This window comes from Penaeus monodon, chromosome 32 (genome assembly GCF_015228065.2).
Source record: "Penaeus monodon isolate SGIC_2016 chromosome 32, NSTDA_Pmon_1, whole genome shotgun sequence".
NCBI classification, from domain to species: domain Eukaryota; kingdom Metazoa; phylum Arthropoda; class Malacostraca; order Decapoda; family Penaeidae; genus Penaeus; species Penaeus monodon.
This window is the reverse complement of record NC_051417.1, coordinates 14,275,142-14,276,277: the sequence shown is the minus strand read 5'-3', so window position 1 is coordinate 14,276,277 and position 1,136 is coordinate 14,275,142. Positions and strand designations below refer to the sequence as shown.

Sequence of the window (1,136 nt, the reverse complement as noted above, 5' to 3'; positions counted from 1 at the left end):
TTAGTTTATATTGTTAGAAAATGTTTTAGAGGTAATTAAATTCAGTTGTAATATCTGTCGTATGAGTGTGTTTAAGTGAGGATATGCAAAACTGCAGGACAGCAGTATAATCTAAAGTGAATCAAAAGTAAAATTAACGGCATTTAAAAATTCATCCAAATAATTAACATGAATCACGAGTGACAAATGAACGAGTCCCATCCTCTACTCACTCTGAGGACGCCTTCCTTTCCGCGATTCCCAGGTCCTCGAGGTCCATCACTTCGCAGGTCTTGATGACGAAGAGGTTGGGCGTCCAGAAATCGGGTTGGTATTTCCAGGTCGCGGCCGCCTCCGTGGTAGACGCGTCGCTACGTTGCAGGTCGACGATCCTGCCCACGAGACCTATTTGGGGAGGAATTTTGTGTGTGAGAGCTCTTTTGCGTCGTTTGTTAGGGATGTTTTCACTCCTTAATGAGACAAGGTCGGTTAGTTACCCTTTGTATGTGCGTGTGGTGGTTTATAAAGACTCCATTCTGAAGCAATTGTTAGAGTTATAATGCAAATGCAGAGCTGCAAATACACGTTCAGTGGAACAAATTCCAAGTAATCCTAGCATGGTAAACTGACTGATAAAGAACATCAACCGAAAATCACCTTGCGGATGGAACTCGCACACGGTCGGAAAGAGCGCCTCGCAGTTCTCCCCGAGCCAGTTGTAGTTCTGCACCTCCGGCTTCCACACGGCCTTGATGCAGCACGTCTCGCTGGACAACATGGGCCTCACGTTGGGCAGCCTCGAGTGCTGCCACAGCGAGCCGTCGCTCCACACATCGCCGTCGTAGTCGGGGCACATGTTGAGTCCCAGCCAATAGGCGTCGAGGTGCGGCGGCGTGCCCTTGGCCACGAGAGCCGTCAGGAGCCTCTCGTCCTCCTCGTACGTGGCTAAGGACACGAGCGTCCCCGCGCCTTTCCTGCACTCCATCTCCTGGTGCTCCCAGCCGCCGAGGCCACGCCCCTCCGCGTACACCACGAAGCGCTCGTTCACGTCGGACCACTGCAGGGGCTTGTCTGCAGGGAAACAAGTGGCTTGTAAGGGCAGAAGGGCCGACGCTGTGCAGGGGAAATCAGATTTAGGGTCATAGAAATATAGAGTT

The 1,136-nt window shown here is 51.3% G+C and overlaps 1 protein-coding gene across 1 annotated transcript in view; it reads right to left on the bottom strand.

Annotated features, from left to right (window-relative positions):
• Positions 1-1,136, bottom strand: part of LOC119593586 — a gene marked incomplete in the record, with an annotated part of 34,026 nt that overhangs the window by 16,200 nt on the left and 16,690 nt on the right. Inside the window, 2 exon segments of the mRNA XM_037942539.1 lie at positions 213-384; positions 637-1,050. Coding sequence (XP_037798467.1) covers positions 213-384; positions 637-1,050 — 586 coding nt within the window.